The sequence below is a fragment of the Megalops cyprinoides genome, chromosome 22 (genome assembly GCF_013368585.1).
Source record: "Megalops cyprinoides isolate fMegCyp1 chromosome 22, fMegCyp1.pri, whole genome shotgun sequence".
In the NCBI taxonomy this organism is placed as follows: Eukaryota; Metazoa; Chordata; class Actinopteri; order Elopiformes; family Megalopidae; genus Megalops; species Megalops cyprinoides.
Window position 1 is genome coordinate 18,231,500 of NC_050604.1, and position 22,427 is coordinate 18,253,926.

Genomic DNA, 22,427 nt, shown 5'->3' on the forward strand with positions numbered 1-22,427 from the left:
TCATATTTTTTGACTGCTGTGACAGTGGTTGAATTTGGTTTATTTGCTTGACAAATCATCTTCTGGTAAATGAATGAAACAAATTCTGTATATTTGCAGGCAGTGTTGTTGAATTTTAACATGCATTTAGCTTTCTGGATGCAGCAAGCATTGTATTCCCTTAAGAGACAACATGTTGCCATGGTGATCCTCTTCAAACAAAAGTAGAGGTCAGGATATAAGATAAACAGAAAAAAATCACAGTAGTCTTACTGAGGGCAGGATTGGATTATGGTGAATGAGTTTCTAGTGTTCTCTCTAGAACAGGACACACTGTCAGGAGTGCTCTTTTTATCATCATAATTCAACCCTGATATCAAAAAGATCATTAGTTGTATCGAACTGAATAGGCAAATAAATAAAATAATTATAGATGAATAAAGTAGTATCATATTTATTTTGTGATTTCATCATACTGCATGCAACAGCCACTATTTTGCTCTTCAAGACAAGTCATCACATGTCCTTCTAACATCCTGAACGCAGTAAAATAACTGAAATGAACCCAGGTGCTTAACGTCCATGCTGTTGTTTTCGTCAGATAAGGTTCATGCAGTGAGTGACAGCATGTGATGTGTCAGGTATAGGTGTGGCCAGCCCCTCTGTGGGGACAGGTAGCCACACCTTTCCACCTCGCCACACCCCACTGTAGCACCAGGACACCTAAGCTTCGGTCAAAGCAATCAGACAACATGTGATTGAGATTAGGGACTGAGCATTTGCTAACTGGACAACAGGAAATAAGGAATATGAATAAACAATTTAAGCAACACAAGAAGAGAGCTCAGCTAATATGTGCACATCATTTCTTATGATGGTGTAACAGTGTCATATTCAATTACCGGTGCAATTACTACTGGCTGATTTATGAGGAAAAAAATGAATGACGCAATACTACATTAGAGATTTTTCTTATTTTATGATTTTGCTGTAGTGACATGATAGGGTTTTTTATTTTACTGACTTGTGGTGGTGCTACATTACAATAGATACTGCTGTATAAATGTGTACCACAAAGTCAGCAAAGCAAATTAACGTTATGTGAAGATCGCTCAGGGCTTTCTGAATGCAAGTTTTCTCTCATTTAATATGGCAATGCTGTGTGCAACTGGAAACAAAAATGCTAAGGCAGTCATTATACCATGGCTCAGATTCAATAATGATAACATTTTCAGAACTGATTTGCCAGTGATTCAGTTTGGGAGCTGAATCAAATGACCGTTTATATGACAAGAAAGTAAATGTATATATGCCATGTGTATCTCATCTTTTTGTCATGCTTGCTGTATATTGACCTGGCTACTGCAAAAAAACCAGCACCAGTATGCAGGAAGGGACTTTATGTCATTCATCTGAGTCAACAGGAAGCACCTGTCAGTTACAGGAAGAAGTGAACTCAAAGGAGTAAGTCATTCATTATAGTGAAAGTATGTGCATTGTGAAAGTACTTTGAGTTCATCTGAGGTTGCCTGCGCATTTTAAAACCATATCCTAAAAATTGAATTGCCCCTGTTTTTTCCTGTCTTGTTAAAGTAAATCAATGTATTTCATGACTGTACTATTATGAAATAATTGTTTTTCCCCCAAAATATTGTTTGACATTTCAGTGATTAGTCGCTAATGTATTTTATATACAAACATAATTGCTGCTCTTTGTAAGACAACCATAGTTAGAGACACAGTAATGCAAGTTATTTCACTTTGCATTTTGAAGCATGTTAAATTTAACATTAAAATGTTCTGAATATATCACAATTTTGCTTTGCACTCAAGAGAGCAAATAGTGGAAATGGCTTTTCTGTTTTGCACCAATTGATTGGTCAGCTTGCAGCAATTTACAGCAACTTGTCAACATGTGACATGGAGTAATGAGCTCAACATGATTCTTCCTCAATTAAGACACTGATTGTTTGTCCCCAGTCTGTTGGTTGGAGGAGAATAAGGAAAGCAGGACCCCCACCGGCATAAACAGCAAACCTAGAACCATATCGCAATGGTCCTCCTGAATTAACTGGATTCCTAGGGTTCTCATGCTGTGTTGTAAACCCTGACCAGCCAATTGTTCAGTGCAGTTCAGAAACCCTAAAAACAACTTAATTAATGTAGGAGAGTTAACATGCAGCATATTAATTGCCTACCATTTCCCATTCAGCTTAAATAATTCATGAGTTTTCAACACTGTCTTATGTACCAAGAGAGGCTGGGGGTGTTGGGGAACCTGGAGTTTGAAGGCATGTTGGCTTCATCAGGACAGAAATGCTAAATACAGAGTGCCTGATATTGGGATCAAACACACCCGAGTCCATTGGGCAGATGATCTACCTTTAGCATGGACCATATCTTCAACAGAGAGGGGTCTTTGCTCAGAGGACACGGTACCCTAAGCATGGCATCGTGCTGGGACATTGGCATCCAGCTGGTCATGGGTACCATCTGTTTCAAAGCCCAGAAGGGCATGTGTTCAGCCTGGACAGCTGGATGCATGCTGTCTCTCTACCACATATGTCCTGGATCCATGTATGCCTTCACTAGAAAGGGCTGAATGGATGTACTAAAGAAAAGAGAAAGCTGTGAAGAGGTATGTCCTGTTTCACCTGCAGTAATAAAATGAAAAAGATCATAAAACTGCAAAACAGGATGATGGCAACATGCCATTGCTAGCCTATAATTATAAAGGCCCATAATTTACCCTATTAAATTGAACTGCAAAGTTTGTCCTCAGCTTGTCCTTAACCTTACCTATAAGTCATCATTAAGTCATTTTTTCATTTGTTTCAATATCTGTCAAATCCACAATGCTGTGTGTGCATTAAAACAAGAACATTTGCTGAAATATGTCTTTAAATGTTAAGAGTAAAGGAAGATTGTGACGCCTACACAGTTTAGGTCCCCTTTGACCTCTTTTATTTCATAGAGTCATGTTTTTGCTGCTGGAAAAAAGCAGTAGCATTATAACCATCTGTGTCTCATGCTGGCAAACTGATATGCAACAATTTCTAGTCATTTCTCCAATAAATTAAAGGCTAAAAAGAAAAAGGTTTTCAAAGTTATTGTCATTAAGATGTTTTCCAAATCTGTATCACTAACATGCTTATTTGAATGGATACTTAAGAAAAAAAAAAACAGTCTGACATGTTAATGTGTCTGTTAGTATTTGGGTCATTGCAGTGGGTCTCACAGTGGCAAAAAGAACTAATGGGATTTGACAATAGTCACATAAGTGGAAAGTAATTGCCATAACCATTTAAATTGCTCGAAGATATAGTTGCCATACATCGTGTTTAAGGATGCACAGTGACTTATGCATGGAATATCGGACTGCTCCTACATTCTGCACAGTACTGCATTAATGCAAACATTAAATTTGTGCTTGTGCTATTGTGTCACATATAGCTCAATATAGCATGTATTACCCCTGCAGTGTTTTTCACCATTGGTTGTGCAATTGCCCTCAAATGTTTCTATTTTTAGATATTGTTCATAACAACGATTCCGTTCATTTGAATTATTCACAGCAGCACATACATGATGTATTCAATTGTTAAATTGACATTCAGCTTGCAAAACATACTTCAGTGTGCATATTATATTACCACAGATCATAAATCCCAAGTAAGAGTAATAAACACCATATATAATTATTTTAGATTCTTCTTGTCTTCAACCTTTTGTTTTGTCAAAGGTTTTGTTTCATTTATAGCAAATAAAGGTAATTCATTCTGTTTCCTGATGTTGATTTAACTTCACTCCTAGCAAGGAACAGACATTGCAGATTACATTGTGAAAGAAAATGGATTGTGCAAGAGCAAAAGCAAGGTTTATTGCTTTACTTATCCAAGGGCATGTTCTGTAGAGATAAGAATTTGGCTGTTTAAGATGAGCTTTGTGGTTTTTCTGAGGTCTGAAGAGAAACAATGTTCTCTTTCTTTTTTTTTCCCTCAAACCAGGGACAACTTCGAGGACTAAAGAGTACATTTATCAGAGCTATGGCTTTATTCGTCCAACACAATTTATTGATTTTATAATACATTAAACAGTGTATGCCTTTTATGGTATCGTACACTGTTTTTATTTTATTATTTTGCATTGAAAGATGAAATAACCTTTAGGTTCATGGAGAAAGAAGCTGTACGAGGTATGGCATTATGGAAAGGCTTCCAAAAGCAAGCCACACCAAACTCATCCATGACTGCTTTGATAGTGCCCCATTCTCGCGTTCCTATGTAACAGTTATGAATAGTTTCATTGAATTGACATGAAAGCAGCAGATTCAAATAAGTAAATAATTTAATAACTTCATATTTACTTTACTTTAGTTTTTTTATACAATTTACTGTTGTACTATATATATTTTTTTCATTTAAAACTTTGAAATTACTCCTAAAAGAAGTTCATTTTGGGGACTAAGAGATTTATAAAATCTATATTTAAAAAAGCATAATGGTGGGAAAGGTTTGAAGCTAGTAGTTTATCATTTGGCTTGTGAATTTTAGAACTGTTAGCAGTATCCAGTTACCATCCGGGTGCTTTAAGATTTGTAGAAATGTAACCATCATAAATTTGGACAGGAAAATCCTGAACAGACACTTCCACTTTGTATTCAAAAACACCAACACAGATAAAACCATAAACGAGGATGAAAGGATACATAAAAAAATATTCTTCAGTATTCAGTCTGAAGCTACAAATCCCCAACAGTAGGTTATCACCATTGTTCATTAAAAATCTCCAACAGAAATTTGCACATTGTTCACAACATTGACCCTCTTGCAATCACCTGTGAATGCACTATTAGGCTGTTAATCTGGAGGGGTGTTGATTCTGTCTGATTCCTTTGTAACATTTTTTGGAAGCACCCATGCTGGTATTGCTAAACAATTTTGATACTACAAAAGTGTTAGTGAGTGTACATTTTCCTAATCTTTTGTTTTAATGATGAATTCCATCTTTTTACAGGCTTTTCAGTTTAACTGTTGAAAATGATGAAATAGCTAGAAAGTCTTAAAGTTTTTTGCACTGGATCATTATGTAGAAAAAGAGCAGGACCTTCAGTTGGTCATGGTCATGTCATTTTACATATTGATGTCAAGCTTTGCCATAGATGCATTTTTGTGATATCAGTGAGGGTTTTATCTCAAGACATGAAATGTCTGTTTAAAGGCTGGCCACAGACTTCAAAATTCTTCTGCTGGTCTTTGTTGTTGGTTTTATAATGGACAATTTTCTCTGATCTTATCAGTAAGCCTTCAAGCAAAACATTTTCATAGGTAATATTTGTAGCTGAATACTGAACCATTTCCTGGTATTTTCTAACATAGTGAAATGTCCTTCTGAAACAAAAACTGAAAGGTGGCACACTTTTATATCGGGAAGGAATGCTTAATATATGAAATGTGTGTTAGAGTCAGTAGACTACAACAGATGCTGTTTTCAGTACTTTGTGTGAGGAAGTGTATACTTAATTGTATACATTATCACCACAATTCAATTGTAATTACGAGAAAGTGTAAGTAGTTTTTAATTCTCATATTATAATGTCAGGTGCTCTTTTCTTGCCCTTCTTGAAAAGGGTGTCCTATTAACTGTGGTGGTTATTTGGATCCTTGTCAGAAAGTCTTTCGGTTTCTATTGTCAAATATCTATGGCAGCTTGACAAATTCAAGAGCCACAGTATCTATATTTACTTCATATATCTTTGTAATCATTATGAATTTGAAAATCTTTTACAAAAGAGATCCCCCTTTAAAAAAAAAATTAAACCTCAAGCTCTACACAAACATATATGCATTTACTAACTATATACCTCATTTACTGTTTTCCTGTGTTCTGTTATAACACCTGATGGAATATTTCATAATGTTTCACACATACTGACAGGTCTTGTTTTTCACAACAAAGAGCTACAACGAAGTTCAACAGATGTGTAATTGGAAGAATAAATTTAAACTCAATAGTGAAAAATGGATTTTAGTATGCTGTGTACTATTTGCTGTGTGCTGTTGCCTGTTCTGAAGCTCAGTGTAAAAATGGTAAAAAAATGATCACATGCAAAACATTCCCTTTGCCATATCTAATCTTGTGATATAGTAACCATATATACATCCAGAATTGAGTCACCCTATCCTTCGGGGCTAAATATGTGCATTTAAAAATGTTTAATACATTTGCAATATAGTGGACTATGAAAAGAGCAGGTTTTGCAAATTAAATGTGGTCCACATACCAACCCTGCCTTTCTGAAGAGCTCTGTATACATCATCCGGAGGCTCCTGTTTGTTATTTCATGGAACATTCAATTAATTATAATTCTATCGTTTTTAAAGGATGCCCCACTTAAAACAACTTGCATTTGGTCCTTTACGGTTGTCAGTCATTTGACATAGAATAAGCTTAGATGGCATTTTCCAGTATTTTAATTGCCTGCTGTGACATAATTATTCTGACATTTCAGAATCTTTTTAACATCCTGAATTAAATATTCTGACATCCCACAGAGTTCCAAATGAGGGAAGTCAAAGTATAGGCCTATTCTAGCTTCTAACAGAATACATAAACCCGTATGGATTCATTCAAATGTAGTTTTCCTAAATTATACTTGGATTAAGTTGTGTGTTCTGGCTTTGTTTTCTCTTCATAATATGATTTTTCTTCATGATAAATGTTTGCACAACTTCACTGTCAGTAAAATTATGCACATTTTAATGTAATTAAATGCAATCATCTGTACTATTCCAGTAATCTTCCTGCCTACAAAACCAGACTTTGTTGAAATCTGTCAAAAGATCATATGTAGATATTTAATATATCAAACATATGAAAATAAGATTTAACAAAGGTTATAACATTTGATGCCCTACAGGAGATACAAGATCAGTCACTTTTTGCAGATACCTCGACATTTTTGTCGATATTTTTCAGTGGAGGTTTTTGCTGGATTGCAAATTTAACATCTTACACACACACACACACACACATACACACACACAAATACATACCAGAGATAAAATGTTCCTGTACAGAAGTCAGTTGTGCAATTTGCCTTATCTACATGGGAGTATCTTACATAAAAGCAGTATGTTAAACAATAATTGGTGAACATTTATTAAATCTGGTTAAAAGGAATGACCTCCCCCCACATCCCATGCAGATACTGGTAATCCATGTTTTATGACAACTAGTGCAAATAAAAATGTTATATATCTCAGTCCTCCCTCACACAGCATAATTGCTCTGATAAGGTTCCAATATAGATTCAAATTGTATTTCCACATCACCTTGCCAACCAATTACCAGGGAGCTTCCATTATCACTGACCTCAGGCAACCTCACTTTCAATCTGCTTTGAATTTACCTGATATAATGCAGCTTCACTGGTAGGTCTTGATGCTCTTCACATGTCATGTCATGTTTTTGTGTTTTCAGGGTCTAAATTGACTAAACCAAAGGAGCTCTTCTCTACCAAACCAACTTCCTTCCATAGGATTTGTCAGAATGTTTGGCTATTGTTATATTTTATCACGTTTACTTGGAATGATAGGTGAATATCATCTGGATGCATTTGAGCATACTGTAGTGTAGCCAACAAAGAAAAAAGTAGACTGCAGAAGACAAGCTGCAGGAGCCATGTATTCTGGTTTACAAAAATTCATTTGATAAGAGGCACCAAATAGCATGTGTATGCAGTTGACTGGTATTGCACAACAGCACCCTTGGCCTCCCAGCTTGTGCTTTAGGAAAATGATATGTTTAGAAAAGCAATTTCATTTTGTCACTCCAAACAACTTTGGGGGCTTGACTATCACATGCTAGCTGGCTCCAGTACTTACTTGGATATTCCACTTGATTTTGGGCTCCAATGCAACGCCACAAAATGAAAACACCATCTTTTTTGAGAGATGGAGCTGAGATCAGATTCTGCAAGTGAGAGAACAAGGTGAAGAATAATGGAGAGCGAAAACGAATGTAATGCCAACACCTAAAGACTGATCAGGCGAGACGTCACGTTGTAACCTACAGCGCCAAAGTAATTAACAGATGTCAAAATATTTTTAGATTTTAATTTAGTTAAGAACATTGGCTGCGCCACGGCAATGTTGCCTTACACAGCACTAGCAGTTTGTTCAATGACATTGAAATAATCATCGTGAGTCATTAAAAGGTTGTTTTAAAATACTGTAAATTCAGACATTCAGATAGGTTTAGTTTACAGGCTTGAGGAACCGAACATAAAAAGGAACCATACAAGAATATACGAGTATATATAATTAGTATGCGTTGTTATACATAGAAACTGTTTGTTGAATAATGTTTCAGTTAGGAGGAACCACTAATTCAGTGTCCTTTATTGCAAAAAGGTAGATGATTCCAGCATACCTTTATTTGCATAGCTTTCTTTCAGCACACACGTAGTTCATGGTAGCCATTATGTTAGTGTTATGTGGTGATTAACCTCGATATTTTCTAAAATTCACATTACTGAAAGACAACCTGATTCCGAGGAGGACGTTGCTTTGACAAACTCCTCCTTCATTTACCCGTGTGACACGTGTCAATCAAACGAGCGTAATCTGTAGATGACGTTGCGTGACGTCATTTGCAGAGCTAGAGAAGGACAGGCAGAATGGCTACCCAGTGCCGTAGCTCTAAATGCACGGCAGAAAGGAAAGGATTCCGGCGGGAACTCGATTCCTGGCGGCACAAATTGGTCCACTGCGTAGGTAAGCAAAACAGTTTTTTATCCGGTGTCTTATTATGCGCTTAATTTGTTCTATTAGGTGCATTGTGTGTCTTAAATTTGGATTGCAGCGCAACCCAAGTTGCTTGTGCTAGCTTAGCTAGCTAGCTAAGTTCAATTGCAGAGGTACCATTCCTGTCTCCATTTTCTTTGTCTTCACTCCTCGCTGTTCCAATAAACGTCCCGTACACCCTCGGGAATTTCTTGGAATCTGAATTATGAAAAGACTATTTCTTCATCATCAGTATGAGTTTCACCGTGCACTTTTGAGGCGTTTTTTCCCCCCAGCTAGCTACATGTGAAGAACTTGAAATAATTTGGTCTGCGCCTTTAAGAGCGGTCACTTGTTTTGACAGGGCTAGGATTTCGTTTTATTTTTATTTTTTTGGAACCCGAGTGCAGCTAGCTGCCATGGCGACCATAGGATTTTTTTGGCCGTAGCTGGGGAGTGTCAGCAACAATCCTAACGGTCGTCCTTGTGCTAGCTTCACGTGACCGTTTTGTTTTATAAACACGAGCCCACCAGCTCGCGAGCTGGACCGTACAGCCAGAACCGGAACCTTGAAAGCGAGTTGTTAGCTAGCTGCCAGACACGAACAGTAGTTCGACTTCCAACGAGCTGGCTTATCACTTATGAAAAATTAATATTTCCAGCTAACGTTTACTGTTACAGTGATTACATATAAATAAGTGCTTGTCATCCTGACCGGTTAGCTGGTAACGTTTGCCCACATATCTGAATAAACTAAGTAACGTCACGGAGATTAGCTACCGACGTTTTCAGAAGTTGAATGTGGGGGCTGTAACGTTAACGTGTCCGGTATAGCCAGCGCGAATGTCATGTTCCGCGGGTACAAGTTCCCGTAGCGCTTAAATATTCAACCATCTAGCACGGGTTTGCCCATTCAACTTTTATTATTCGCGCACCTAGCAGCCCAAGTTATAACTACCGGTATATTAGCTAGCTAGTGAGATGCTAATTTCAAATTAGACAGTGTTGCACTTAGTATCGGTAACCAGCTGGCTTGTAGGATACAAGTATATCCAAAATGTTTTAAGTGGCATTAGCGAGCTCTCTGTGCAGCGTTTTTAAGTTTTATTTTTATTATTATTATTTTTACTTTTCTTTCTCTAGTGCCTACCTTTTGAGGTCGCTAGACTAACATTACATATTGTTATCCAACATGGTCCTCTTTTACTGCTTGGAGAAGTTGAAAGAACACAGCCCTAGCTGGCGAACGTAAATTAATCTTAACCAGAATGGATTAGTCTTCGTTTTCATAGCCGTCCTTTGCTTGAAATCGTTTGCATGTGTTGTGCTTTACGTGATATACGCTCTAAAAAGTAAACAAAAAATACAACGTAAATTGAAAAGAGTCTATTAAACGAATAAATACAGGAGATAGGTTTTCGTATTGAAGAAGAGTAATGCTGGTGTGATCTAGTTATCTGATATACAGATACGACCACTATTTATGACCGTACACAGGGAAGATATCTTTTATTGTGCAGCTAGCAAGCTAGAGGAGACCTTGATGTTGACTCCTAACTGCTCGAATGTAAACAAATGTTGGCTGTGCGATTATGGAAAAATGTCATCTGATGATTATTGTATGTCCGAGTTCAGTATTCATTAACATTTGTTTTGTCAAACATTTAAGGCAGAATTTCAGTCCATATCTTCAATTATTTTGCATGTGTGGTTCTTTGACATAATTACCTTCTGCATGTTTGGTGCCTGCCCAGACTTAATACATGATACATGGTTTGTATCTTTTTAAAGCTCTTTGCTTGTCTCTGTGTTTGTGTCCTTTTTGTTTCATTGGAAATTTGCAAGGGTTAGTTTCAGTTTACAAAAAATATTTACGTTTAGAATTTTTTTTTTTATTTGTTGCCATGAGACCAGCCTTCAAACACTGCACATTGCAGAAATGCTGTGTGGATCCATTGCTTTTTTTGCTTTTAATAATTTTAGCTGGGGGGAGGGTGCAAGGTGAGTGAAAAGGAAGTGAAACCCATTTGCAGCTAGCTTTGTGATGATAAATTACCTTAAAAGCCATTAATGGTGTATGAAGGTGAATACTTCTCTACCTTGTGGTAATATCCGTTTCGAAATAAGGATAAAGAGCGACACCATCACGAAGGCTGTCTCGGCCAAATGGCTGGAGCTAATGCCTAGTACACACATTAAAGGGACACTAAACCTAAACGACTCCATTTTCTCATTGGTCCCCCTATTATACTTTCTCTGGCATGCAAATGCTCCCATTGGTTTCTCAGTTTATACTCTTGGGAGCGCGGTACATCATCCACTTTCAGGGAATTAGAAGTGAGTTATCTCAATATGAGCCTTATAAGTATTTTTAGGTTGGTCTCTTGGAGAAATTTATCAGTTAAAATTTTTACTGGGGGTTTAGTATTGTGTACAACCTGAACACTACAGCCATGTGTCACTTTATGTCCATGATATGGTCTGTGAAATAGGACGTTATGTGATTTATTATAATGTATTATGTGACCATTATATACACCTGGTAGCGCAATCGCTTTATTTCCACAAGACATGAGATACACGTGCTGCATGTGGGAAGCGTTGCCTTTACTGGAACCATAGCAAGTGCCTGCTAGAGTAGAAGGATACATTGGTGAAAGACGAGGGCCAGAGATACAGACTAGACAGAAGCTGAAATTGGAGAATTTATTGAGCTGTGTTGAGTATGTGGAATTGTGTGATCCATTCACAGACACCTGCAATGGCAATGAGCGGAAGCACAAGTGGAAAGTAGTGCCGGGCAGCTTGATAGAAACACTTGGTTATGTTTCTTTTTTCACCTTTTTATAACCTTATTGTGTGGTATCATTGACCAGTTGGCCACACACTGTGGTTCGGAAACTGTTCTGGAGTCCTTGAGCTGATTATGCATACCACGATGCCCTGCTGTGTCAGCTGCAAGTACACAGTAGACCTATTGTATAGTGTCAGATAGCCTTGGGCAAGTGTGTGATGTAACCATACATTGCCGGTGTATTAGTAGATTCTTTGCTGTTTATGCTAACCAGCATATTTTTAATGCTTTTCCCCTTTATACAACCTGTGTTTTGAAATCAGTTGCACATTAAGCTTGACTTACTGCATCAACCTCGGTATTCATGCAGGAGCACTGGGGCTAAACAAAGGCAATGCTTTGATGTACTCACCATCGGCTAATGGCTGTGTTTCACACTACCAGTCATACAGTGCACCAGAGTGACATGGGTGCTCATTGGAGGATGGCTGCTACTCCATTGGCATCATCTGTGCAGCTTACAGGTACCTGACAAAGGCAGATGACACGGCTGGGATCAAACCTGATTTGTAGAGCTCAACTCCCTCTCAGAGTGAATGCCTTAAACGCTGAGCTCCTTGTGAGTCAGGAACCGTAAACTTCATGAATAATATTAGCATAAGTGTGTACAGTAATTACACCCAGGTCTATATTAACCATTGCATATAATTATTAAAGCCCGATAGGTATCAGAACATTTTTGTCAACTGTTCCATTTTTTCAACATAATATTTTTGGAATTTTGTGCATATAATTTAATATTCTAAGTTTTGACTGTAATATTTGTAAAAACAAACACTTGTTTCTGTAGTCTCTCATAATATAAGCTTGGTGGGAATATCAGATATTACATCCACCCAGAAAATCTCTGCACTCCTTATGATAAGATGCTGTCAGTACCCGTCTATTTCTGCCCTAATTCAGAACCGAAGGGCAAAAAACTAGTTTGTGGCTCCCTTGTGGCTCAGTCAGTTTGAGCTTGAGCTGTGTCATTAGCTAACAGTGACCGGCAGTCCACAGGGGTGGAACATAATTGGCTCTGTTCCACCGGGGTTAGGCAGGTTACATCAGCCATGGTCTCCTCACCACACCGCTCAGAAACACCCTCTAGCAGCTCATCAGGCACCTGTGAGCTCCACAGCTGATCTCAGTGGGGATGTGCCTGTCTTCCATTTGGCATCTGCCCTCCTGTACTGCACTATGGTGGGACTTGTATTGTGTGGCTGGATGTGAGTGTATCAATGGACTGCATTTGTCATTCTGCAGCCTTTGAGAGAGTGCGCACGATGTTTCCTGAAACAAGTACATACATTAAACATGAGTTTAATGTGTGCACTTGGCCATTCCAAAGTTTGGGTGAAAATGGAAGAACAGAAAAGAAAAAAGGTTTGCATAAAGATGGGAAAAGCAAATGGTGACAGAATGACTTTATTTAGCATGCAAGGACAGTTGATTCCAATATATGGTTTTTTTATGTTTGAATTTTAAAAGATTAAGCTTGTGGTTTAAACTGAAATTGAACAAGATGTTATGCACTTAGTTTTATGTTTTCAAGTAAGTTTAACCACTGAAGCATGTAGCTGATGTGGAGATAATAAGTCATCAGTTGAAAGCAACTAATGTTATCAAAGTATTTGTCAACATGGCCCCTTTCTGACCATGTTAGCTGGGATATAAGGTAAAAATTTAATTGTGTTAAAGCAGAGTATTTTTGGAATGACAAAGTGCATTTTATGAAACCAAAAAATAATAGAACTTCACAATCAGTGGGGGAAGAAAAGTTGACTTTTCCTGACAAACCATACAATGTGTCAGTAATCGGGTAGACCCCCTGTTTATAATCTTTGGCTTGCACTGTTCAGTTGCAAACAAAAAACTGGATGCCTATATGTTTCACAAAAACAGAAATTTACTTTTCCTTATCAGTTGCTTATCAAATGCAAGATCAAGTGCTGTGGTGTTTGTGAAAAAGGCTTAGACATCATCAGGCTTAGTCTCAATATATCGGTGACATATTTTTAGTACCATGACAGTTGATACTCGCCTCAATGTCAGTAACTGCCGGTACTTTTAACATTGTGCATGTCAGCCTCCAGTTTTCAGCATGCACTGTGAAATGATTGTTCATCTGTGTGGATGCCTACAGAAGGAAAGGAGAACAGCAACACATATATTTATAAAACTGAAGCTGCATTATCATGAAGTAGCATCATAAATCCCTTACATACTTGCCCAGGTTTTGATCTGCTTTTTACAACATGGTCACCACAGTCTGTCTATCCACTTTCCTGCTGCTGTGCTAGCTACTTATGACAACTGCCGAATGCGCACTCTCTCCACTGGTGTAGCTATGGTCAGAGGTGACTGCCACCTTTTGTCATTTAACATGAGCATTCTTAGTTTTGTCTTGTCCACAAATATTGGGCAAGTTGCATGTTGTAGAAAAAAAAAAACATGTCTTATATTCATTAAGTTGAATTTCACAGTGTTACTAAGTTGGTGAGTCACTCTTGTAGGATAATGCAAAGTGTACTGAATTAACTAGATTGACTGAACTGAATGCACATATAGAATGAACTAGAGAAAATCAACTTACTGAAGGAACTGAACTAGTGAACCAGTATACCATATCTTCATACTGAACTGAATGAAGTGGCTTTGTTCTCCCACCTGTAGAGATGTCAGTAGAATATATTTGCTTCTGGTAGAAGTATGGTGATGATGACATCACCGTGGTACTTTAGGTGAACCAATGCAAAAAGTTTTTTTTTTTTTTTTTTTTGTTAAATCTACATGTATACTGGAGGCAAAAATACCCCCTGGTATACCCGCAGGCTGTCTTTGAGATATGTGTACTTTAGTGTAGGAAGAACTGCTTTTCAGTGTTTGTAGATTTTTATGCCTGGTGAAAGCAAAACAAAAGTTTGTGTATTTTTATATTTTTCTCATAGGAGGGTGAGCATAAATAATTTGCTGTTCATTTATGTACATGTGTAGTGTATTTAATTATGAGCCTAGTAATCTTTCAGAAATAATAATGATTATGATAATCAGAAATGAATGGGTTTGTGCACAACAAAAACACACTTTTCATTGTATTGTATTTTCCCCTCTTTTTCTTTTGTGTGGGCTTTCTTCATTTGGGGCTGTTTTGCTGTATAATAGTCCTTTCTGTATATTTTAGGACATTTCGGTAATTTCATGTAAAAAAACAGGAGAACTGGCTGACAATACATGAGACCAGTGTCTCATGACAGCAGTTTGAGAAAGGCACATTGATGTGTCTGTAGGCTGTGGTTTCAGATCATTCTTCTGAAATATAGTGGGTCCCTGGCTTTTAGGGAGACTCCATACAGTATTTCAAATCTGTTCATTTTAATTAGTCTATAGTTTTCATTTGCTGATTTGGTTGAACATTCAGTGTTCATTTGTATTTTTGTAGGATTTGAAAGTATATTAGAAGGGATCTATGGACCAAGGCTGCTCAGAGATCTCAGTATATTTGACGGTAAGTAATATGTTCCTTCATATTATGTATGATGGCATATTCTGTATGATTTTTGTCTCTACTCCAGTGACACCCACTCTAAATTATTACAGATATTTTAATTTACAGACATTACACACAGACAGAAAAGTATCTTTCACCTGGCAGGTTACAACAGGTTACAACATTTATTTATAGGCTTTTCGTTATTATTGAAAATTTCTCATTTCGTTTCAGACTGTGAACCAGATGTGGTCAGTGACTGGTCAGTGGATGCCAGCTGTTCTTTCTGCAATCTACAATTAGAGAAGCTCAGTGTAAGTTCAGTTTGAGTTGTAACCTCTTCTGAAAACCCACAATGCTTGCAATGAAACCGCTCATTGATTTCACCATCTTTTAGCAAACCGGCTATCTACATTAAACAATGTGCCGACGTGTGTATTGTACCAAGCATGTTTTCTTGTCAAAGAAACTTGGAGACCTTGAAGCTGAATTAGTTTTCTATTTTTCCTCTTAAAGGACCATATTCCCATTGTCAGTTCACCTCAGTCGACTCCTACAGAAGAAACTCCTCCTCAGGGCCAGTCAAACACTGAGAATATTGAATGCCACGCTGACAAATTTCTCCATGCAATCTTTCGAAAGAAAGGTAAGCCTCAGTGGCTTTGTGAAGGGGATGCTTTGGCTGGGTCTACATTTACTGTTAGTTTCCTGTTGTTTACCACAAAGTAAGTCTGTTAACAGAAAACAAACAGGGCTGTACGTCACGATGACAGATGTGATGCAACCACAGTATCACTTTTTTTTGCAAATGGTGTAGTTGTACAGACTGCCATATTTTCTGTCTTAAAGAACGTGTACGCACCACTGAGCTTTTATAGCCTCTAGCGGGAGCCTGCAGAATCCTCACAGTAGATATATAGCTGTAAAAGCCACATTTACACAGCTGACTTTGTGATTTTCTTTTGTTCATATTTATTATAAGTTAATTACTTTGATCATTAAATGATCATGATCAACATGGCATGCAAAATACTGTATGCTTCTGCAAGATGTACATTTTTGATATTGGAAACCAATGTAGTTTCAGAATCTGCCATCCACACAAAGAGGAAAAAAAGATGTTTTTACTATCATCATTTTCCAAATGGAAAATTGCTATGTGAATAATAACATTGACTCTCCTGTTTGTTTTCATTGTTGTCAGACCTTCCTCAGAGCTGTGATCCGAACATTCCCTTAGTTGCTCAGGAATTAATGAAAAAGATGATCCACCAATTTGCCATTGAATATGCTTCGAAAAGTCAGATTGAAGGAGCAAAAAACGTCTCGTCCGTGGATGTGGACCCAGAGTGCTGCAGTCTCCAGCACCCTCCAGATCAGGATGGACCCCTTGACCTCACTGTGAACAGAAACCAAGTGAATGTTGAACAAGGTAAGCTGCTGTCATTGTTCAGTGTCAGCAACATTTTTGTTAAAAAAAAAGGAAAGCATTTGGATTCACTTGCAGGGGACATCTAACAAGAAGTGCATAAACACAACACCATTGAATAATCCTTATAAATTACATGTCAGGAAATCTTGGAGCACTGTAAATCTCTGAAATGGTAAATAACACCAGGTTGGCAATCTGATCATCGGAGTTGGGCTGTTGATCAGAAGCTGTGGTGATCTTTGTCGCAAATATGGTCTGTGATCTTAAAAACCCTGTGTTGGGCTGGGATTGAGATTCCTGATTTCAGTTGTTAAGGTGCTTCCCATGAGCACAAGCTGAGGTGTACAGCCTGGGTATGACCTCAGCTGTGTCACCATCTGACAATGACCAAGAACCCTGCTACTTGTTTAGCAGGAGTTGCTGGTCTCGCTGCTCTCAGGCATCCTGTAACTCGTTCGGTTCCTACTAGATGCTCAGATAACATCACTGGAGTAGCGCCTATCCTCCAATGAGTGCTCACTCTACTGCACTGGGGCTGTGTGGCTTTTTTGAAAATGGCCATTGGCTGCGTGTGAGATTTTGAAGGATTGTATTTGTCTCACCTCAGTGTTCCTGCGTGAATGCAGAGGTTGTCAATGTGAGACGAGCCTAGAATACAATTGGAGGTTCCAAAATAGGGTTGCATAAAGGGGTAAAAAGCATTAAAAGCCCTTTGAAATAATGCTGTTTCATGGTTCTCATATTCTTAATTTTCTCTTATTTTTGTAGCAGATGGGGTGCTTGATCTCTCGAAAAAAAATTGTGCCAGTTCTACATTGTCAACTTCAACAACTGCATCCACTAATCAAAAAGCTTCAGGGTAAGTACTGCTCAATTTCATTTCCTTACATTCAAAGTCGTTGGCATCTTAAAATGAGTATGTTTTATGGGCAGTATTAGGCACTCTGTTTAATCGTTTTGTTTTGAGCCGTTTATTTTGTATACATACTTGGCAAAAAAAAAAAAAAGGTACACACAGACTGTGGGAATTGCTTCTGATCTGGGAGTGCTGAACTATCACCTTTACTGCCTTTGTTATATCATGTTGACAAATGCTAAAATTCTGCAGACCATCTTCAGCAGCTTAAATGGTGCCGGATGTGGACATTTGCTTGGCAAATCATTGGCTGTTAAATATGCTGAGCTGTAGTAAATTTACACAATTCATGAAACATTTGCAGGAAGCATCAGTCCACTTGCAGGAAGCATAAAATGACTGTCAGAATATGCATGAGCTCTTGAGTATTTCTCCTGAGTATACTTTTTTGTTTGCAATGCAGCATTTTATTCTTACAGATATTTTAGCAGTTTATTTTTTCTTATTAGTGGAATGCCAAGGGGGTTGACTCTTTTATTACTTGTTCAGCGGTAACGTCACAGTTTTCAGCAGAGCAGGAGAAGATCAGCAGTACTGTACAACTTAACACTTTGGAGATTTTACTCTAAGCCTTGAGAACATAGGAGTCATTCCAACATACAGATTCTGCTGAATTGCAAAAAAAAAATACTGGAAGTGCTACCCTAGACGTTGCTACCGCATGATTGACAGACTGTCCTTCCAGGACTAACGTTTGCAACTGCTTAAACAATAACGCCTACCACTCAGAGACTTAAAGCAGTGATGTGTGAGAAGCAGTGATGTTACCTAAGCAAGGAATAAAGGAGTGGACCCTTCCCTTCCCATAGCTGTGTGCCAGTCTGTCATGCGTCAGCTCACCATCGTTTCATTCCATCCATCTTAGGAGACTGCAGAAAGATGACTATGTGGAAAGAAGCTCTGAGTTTTCGGAAGGTTTGCTCTCAAAAGCCTTGAAAGACATTCAGTCAGGATCGCTGGACGTTCACAAAGCAGCCATACTTTACGGCATACCTCAAAAAACATTGCATCTCCAGCTGGAAGCCTTATCTGAAGGAAGACTGACGATGTTGAAAAGCCTTCCCCAAGACGACGGGGTGGACCTGGTTGCGAAAAGCAGAGAAACTCGCCTTGTTTTGCAGAAGGTCGCCACCTGGGCCCGAGCTCAGGGGGATCGTGCGGAGCTGGGTAAATTTTGCCTGATGGAAAATTCGGAGCTGAAATTTCCTGCAGCTTCTACTTACCTCCACCAACTAACCATGCAGAGGATGGTCTCTCAACTGAAAGAGAAGAACGAAAGCCTTTACTTTGAGAATTCAAACAGTCCCACTGTATGTTTAAAAATCCCTCAGGTACGAGTCAGTTCTGTGCCCAAGTCCCAAGCCGACATCGCCAGTCTTGTGGATGTAATGTATCAAGTGTCGAAAGCTACATCGTTGCCAGAGGGCTCGGCACTTCAAAAACTCAAAACCATACTCCCTAAGCAGAACAAGGTGGAATGTTCTGTACCTCTTCTTCACTCTGGTATTGAATCCTGCCTCATGCAAGCTGATCTTTCTCCGTTGTGTCTTAACTTGAAGAATGGTTCTGTTGAAGATGGCGCCGATGATCTGGACCGGAGAGATAAACAGCGCAGGAAAAAGCGTGGCCGGTACCGTCAGTATGATCACGATATCCTGGAAGAAGCCATCACCATGGTAATGAGCGGCAAAATGAGCGTCTCTAAAGCACAAGGAATATACGGAGTACCTCACAGCACTTTAGAGTACAAAGTTAAAGAGCGGTCTGGGACACTGAAGACCCCACCGAAAAAGAAATCCAGATTTTCCGGATCTGGGCCTTTGCGTATAACCGAATCAGGGACAAGCAGCTCCAAAAGGTTTTAGGCTGCATTTTTTTTTCAAGTCTAACTTGAACACTTGAATACTCAAAACATAGACAGGATACATTAAGTGAACACTTCAGAACACAATACATGCCTTTAAACATAGTTTATTCAGGGTTTTCACTGTGGATATATTATATATACATATATATAAATATGATAGTTATTGTAAAGCATTGTCTGTTTAAGATATGTAAAAAAAATCTTACATTTTCCTCTGAAATATTCAGGTTTGATTTAACTTTCGCTTCTTTGAGAATTAATGATTGTTATGTGCAGCTTTCACACTGGGTCGATCAACCAGTTTAATAAAGTGACTTATTACTACTGTTGAGACAACGTAGGGATCCGTATCTCAGTCAGAAATCTTCGGAGTGCGATGAAAGAATCATGGTACTGAAGTGTCAAGCTCTGTTATGTGACAGTGGTTACTGGCGTCTCCGGTGGCATTCATGGCAGTCAGTACAAAAATTGTTAAATTTCAAAAGCACTTCCTGGTTGTTTTGTACACCTGAAGTTAAACATTTTTGAATTACTAGCTTGACAGACTTGTATAATAGAAAAGTTTGTATTAGAAATTTCGGAATACCGATTTTCTCTTTTGTTTTGTGAAAGCAATTGGTAAGTTGGAATGCAACATAACGCATGTTGAAAATGTGCACAGAATAAGCTTGAGAATGGTTTTAGTGAATGTGTGCTGTATATATTTTAATATAAATGACTATTTATGAAGGTTTGTTTTGCATTCTACTACTGTAAACCTCACTAAAACAACTCCGCTGCTGTGAATTTCTTTTTGGAAGTTTATATATATATACGTATTGTTTAAATAGTTTTTCAAATGTCAACACGCCATTACATAATCCCGCTAATACCAAAACTACAGTTCAGGGTCACATTTCACTTAACAAAACATAAGCTGCTTGAAATGTTGTAGTATATAGGACATCCCAATTGTTGAATTTTTTGTTAGTAATTTTTAATATAGCAGAATATAGAATGATGTTAAATAGGTTCTATACTGGGTGTACCTATGACTGACATTTTTGATGGATTGCTGATAAAACAAATAACAATTGGGTAGCCTGGACATGAAAATCAACACTAGTTAGAAAATGTTAGATATTAAGCTTAATACTAAGCTATAAAGAAATAATAGATCATTTAAAAAGTTAATTTGAATCCAGAAAGTTTTGTAATGGATGGAATTTTAATTTGGACATACTTTTCTGACTTACATGGATATTTGTATTTGTTCGTCCCTGTAATGTGACTTATTTGTAAATTTGTTTACTTGCTTCTGATCTTTCTAAGGGGCTCCAGGTTTTTTTTTTTTATCAAAGAAAATGGAGGTATTCTTAAATCAGTATAAGTATCCCACTTCAATGCTTCAATGATGTTTTAACCTATGGCTGATTTGAATGTTTCTTAAAATGCTTTTTCATAACAATACAGTGCCTCTGTTTTTCGAACTACTGCTCAACAAAGTTGTTAACCAGTTTCTGGTAGCTATCAGACGTCTTTTATTACCTGCATATTACCTGTTCTTGGTGCAGTGGGTTTTAGTTTACAGTTGACTTTTCACAACGGGTTTAATTGCAGTATTTCCGTGGTCACACTCCTCAGAATACAGATGACAGCCTTTATTTTTGTTCATTTCTTAATAGAATTGGTTAATGGTTAATATAAAATTATTTTATCATAATCAGTTATTTATGCATAAATCAATTGCACTATAATTCATGAGTTATTTATCTTTTCTAATTAGTATATGTAAATGTTTTGTTGTAAATGTACTGTGTTTTTGTTCCCCTGTGAACTTGTCCAGAGCTGTGGATTTAATGGTTCAGTTGTGGTTAGGTTGTAATTTGTATTAAAGCACTTTGAGGCTTTTGCACATTAAAACATGAAATGTGTTTTACTGCAATTTGCATGCATAGGTGATTACGTGTGCTCTATATTTGTACTGAATTACATTCAAGACTTGTCCCTTTAAGCCCCATAATCTCAATGTTCATAATTTTATTTGGGAAGAGGAGAGGACAGAGAACTGTTAAAGCTGTAACTGTTAAAGCCGTAAATTAAGTAATGATAACTACAAATGTCATACTAAACATCTGTTAAAATATGTCCCAAAATATGTTTTTTTTTTTGTTCTCTGCTATGGGACAAGATATTTTATAATCCTCAGATGTGCTTTTGTCCATGTGCACCAAAATCAATGATTGCCACCTGATTTTTTGAGGGGTTCCATTCATTGAGTGCAAACTGGTTTGGCCATAGCTTTGAAGAAGTCAGGTCTATGTTTTGATTGTTGTTTTTGTGAAATACGTAGTTTCTTTCAGTTTGAAATGAGATTTAAATGTTGTGTAAGTTAAATCCCTACAAGCACCCTCCATGTGATTTTTATCTGGTCAGTTAACTTTTGTGATGTCTAAACTTCCAAATTTACCCAATCCTATTAAAAATTTTTGACCTTCATTGTTCATTTTCTTAGCATTTCATGTTTTATATGAAAAAAATGTTGAATTGTTGTATCGCTTGCAAAATTGAGTTGAATTTGTATATGTATTGGAGGAGATCATTTGTTTTGTGAAAGATGGTTCAGTTCGTCTCTAAATGTAGGAATTCAGTGGGTGTATAGACACATTGTTTCCCTAGGTTTGAGCGTTGCAACAATCGTTAAACTCTGCCTTCTGCAACTTGTCAATAAAAAAATTCTGTTAAGAATATTTGGGAGCTCTGTTTTTTTCTTTTTATAACTTCCTTGTGTTTACAACAATATCCACTTTTGTGAGTCATTTAGGGTTGTCCTATGAAAATTAAAACCAAGGGAAAGTCCTTACTGGTCAGACTGTAATGTACAAATCTGTGGTAAGGGTCATTTGGAGCTTGCATTATGTTTTCCAAATGCTGACTGTTTAGAAAACTTAACTAATTTCAAACAACCCTAGGTACTCGTAAAATTTTGTTTCATAATGAATTTGACATGGGTCAGATGAGCATCAGATGAGAATCTCTGTTAATGTGGTCTCAGAGTTTTAGTTCTAAAGCAAGATATCTTCAGACTCCCCAGTCAGATGTGGGTTTTTTTGTTGTTTTTATGGTATGCCTTAAGTTCCTCCTT

At 37.6% G+C, this 22,427-nt stretch overlaps 1 protein-coding gene across 1 annotated transcript; it reads left to right on the forward strand.

The window, feature by feature from the left end:
* Positions 1-8,659: 8,659 nt before the first annotated feature.
* On the forward strand, positions 8,660-19,377 carry lcorl (ligand dependent nuclear receptor corepressor-like). Its single transcript, XM_036517131.1, has 7 exons — positions 8,660-8,756; positions 15,041-15,106; positions 15,323-15,402; positions 15,605-15,734; positions 16,293-16,520; positions 17,289-17,379; positions 18,302-19,377. The coding sequence occupies exons 1-7, from the start codon at positions 8,660-8,662 to the stop codon at positions 19,299-19,301; spliced, it is 1,692 nt and encodes a 563-aa protein (XP_036373024.1). The 3' UTR covers positions 19,302-19,377.
* Positions 19,378-22,427: the final 3,050 nt, after the last annotated feature.

Excerpts from the sequence above, each read along its gene's own strand:
- lcorl (XM_036517131.1), top strand. The coding sequence starts at position 8,660 with ATGGCTACCCAGTGCCGTAGCTCTAAATGCACGGCAGAAAGGAAAGGA. Across the intron at positions 8,757-15,040 it reads CAAATTGGTCCACTGCGTAG|GATTTGAAAGTATATTAGAA; the intron begins GTAAGCAAAACA and ends GTATTTTTGTAG. Across the intron at positions 15,403-15,604 it reads TACAATTAGAGAAGCTCAGT|GACCATATTCCCATTGTCAG; the intron begins GTAAGTTCAGTT and ends TTCCTCTTAAAG.